The sequence below is a fragment of the Austrofundulus limnaeus genome, unplaced genomic scaffold (genome assembly GCF_001266775.1).
Source record: "Austrofundulus limnaeus strain Quisiro unplaced genomic scaffold, Austrofundulus_limnaeus-1.0 Scaffold794, whole genome shotgun sequence".
NCBI classification, from domain to species: Eukaryota; Metazoa; Chordata; class Actinopteri; order Cyprinodontiformes; family Rivulidae; genus Austrofundulus; species Austrofundulus limnaeus.
The window spans coordinates 150880-152586 of NW_013953196.1; the positions used below are offsets into that span (position 1 = coordinate 150880).

Here is a 1707-nt window from a genome sequence, read left to right on the forward strand (position 1 = left end):
GTGTGAACGCACCATGAGCCTTGTCACCAGCCTCACTGAAGCTCCTTCTCCACTGCCTTTTAAGCTGTTCTCATTGGTTCAGCCTCGGCCAAACATATCTCCATTTCCGGCCCAGCCACACTTGTWGTGGTTCCAGGAGAGTGAAACCTCGTATTACCAGTTTAAACAATTTTGACATCAGGACACTGCTGCCTGTGAATTGMCTGAGCCAAGGCAGCGCCGGCGAGCTACACCTATGAATTGTTCCTGGRAAGAGGTGGAGACGAGCGCCTACACTGCAAAAACTGTCCATTTAACAAAGTTTTAAAATCTTATATCCAGCCAAAAAGCCTTTTTGATCTTGTTGAGACTGATTTACTAAACAAGAACTGACTGTGTGTAAGAGTGTTTTCAGAAAGTGTAAGATGCGTCTTAGTCTGAAAATTTGACTCAAGTAAAAAATTGTCTGCCAATGAAGTAAGAAAATTTTACTCGGTAAGATTCTTGAAATAGGAAAAAATTGAGTCAAATCAAGTATTTCAAGAAGTCTTACCAAGTAAAATTTTCTAACTCCACTGGCAGACATTTTGACTTAATTTGAGTCAACTTTTCAAGCTAACAAGACAAATAATCTTACACATTCTGAAAACAAGATBATTATTCTTACACAATCAGTTCTTGATTAGTAAATTGGTCTCAAAACRAGATCAAAAAGAYTTTTKGSYKGATAKAARRTTTTAAAACTTGGTTAGGTGGACATTTCTTTGCAGTGTACAGAGTGAGGGACACACTGACATGGACAATCACACACCTGAGATGGACCGAACAGAATGAGACTTGACAACTGAAGGAGCTTAAGGCCCAATTGGACTTCATTGTTGTCTTGTTGTCTTCCCTCCCCAGGAGCTGCTGAATATCATAGAGGTTCTACAAACCAAACTCATTGCTGAGCGAAAAAAGAACTTGGTGCAGGAAATGGAAATACGGAAAGAAATGGGTGATGCCTGGCAGCAAATGATCCTGGAGACTGAGGAGCTCCACAGGTACGTTAATTTTTATGTTTAGGAATAAGATTTGTCCTGTAATTACGTTTATGATCATCTTTTGAAGTCAAGAGATTGAGGAGCTGAAGGAGCGCCACACAGAAAGACTAGAGAGCACATTTGAGATGTTCAAAGATGCAATCAAAAAGCACTCCTACCAGTGTGCCATGAATGACCTGGAAGACAACTACGTATCGCTGGATGAGTTTACCGCTGAGCAGGAGAAAGTAGAAGTAGGTTTCTATTAAATTCTTGCAGGCAGTGCTACAGCTAGCTACTGTTAAGCATGGAAATCAATTTCTTATGTATAAAGCTCTTAAAACATCTTTGAATCTGTCAGTGGGTCTTTTCAGATGTGTCTATTAATCAAATGGTTTTTGTGTTCTGCTGCTGGTGAAGGCCCTCGAGYGTAAAGTGTCCGAGTTGGAGAACTTGTTGTCCAGATACAAASGTGAGATTCTCGCAGTGGAGCAGTCCTGCCAGATGGAACTATCTCCCGATGTTGGCGAAGCAGGTTGACTTTTATTCTTCAGCTTCAGCTCAAGATTTGATCAAAAATAAAAGCCAGAATAATAAGAATTTTTGTCTCCTCAGATGATAGATTCCAACAACTTTACAAAGAGAAATGTGTCATGGAGCAAATGTGTAACAACAATCAGCAGGTAAAATAAATAAATAAATAAAT

General features: G+C 39.8%; 1 protein-coding gene across 1 annotated transcript in view; it reads left to right on the plus strand.

Moving 5' to 3' along the window:
- The window catches only part of zgc:56231 (kinesin-like protein KIF20A), a gene marked incomplete at its 5' end in the record, with an annotated part of 15354 nt that overhangs the window by 9170 nt on the left and 4477 nt on the right, over nucleotides 1–1707 (plus strand). The window contains 4 exon segments of the mRNA XM_014028665.1: nucleotides 883–1022; nucleotides 1090–1255; nucleotides 1422–1536; nucleotides 1617–1684. Of these exon segments, the coding sequence (XP_013884119.1) occupies nucleotides 883–1022; nucleotides 1090–1255; nucleotides 1422–1536; nucleotides 1617–1684 (489 nt within the window).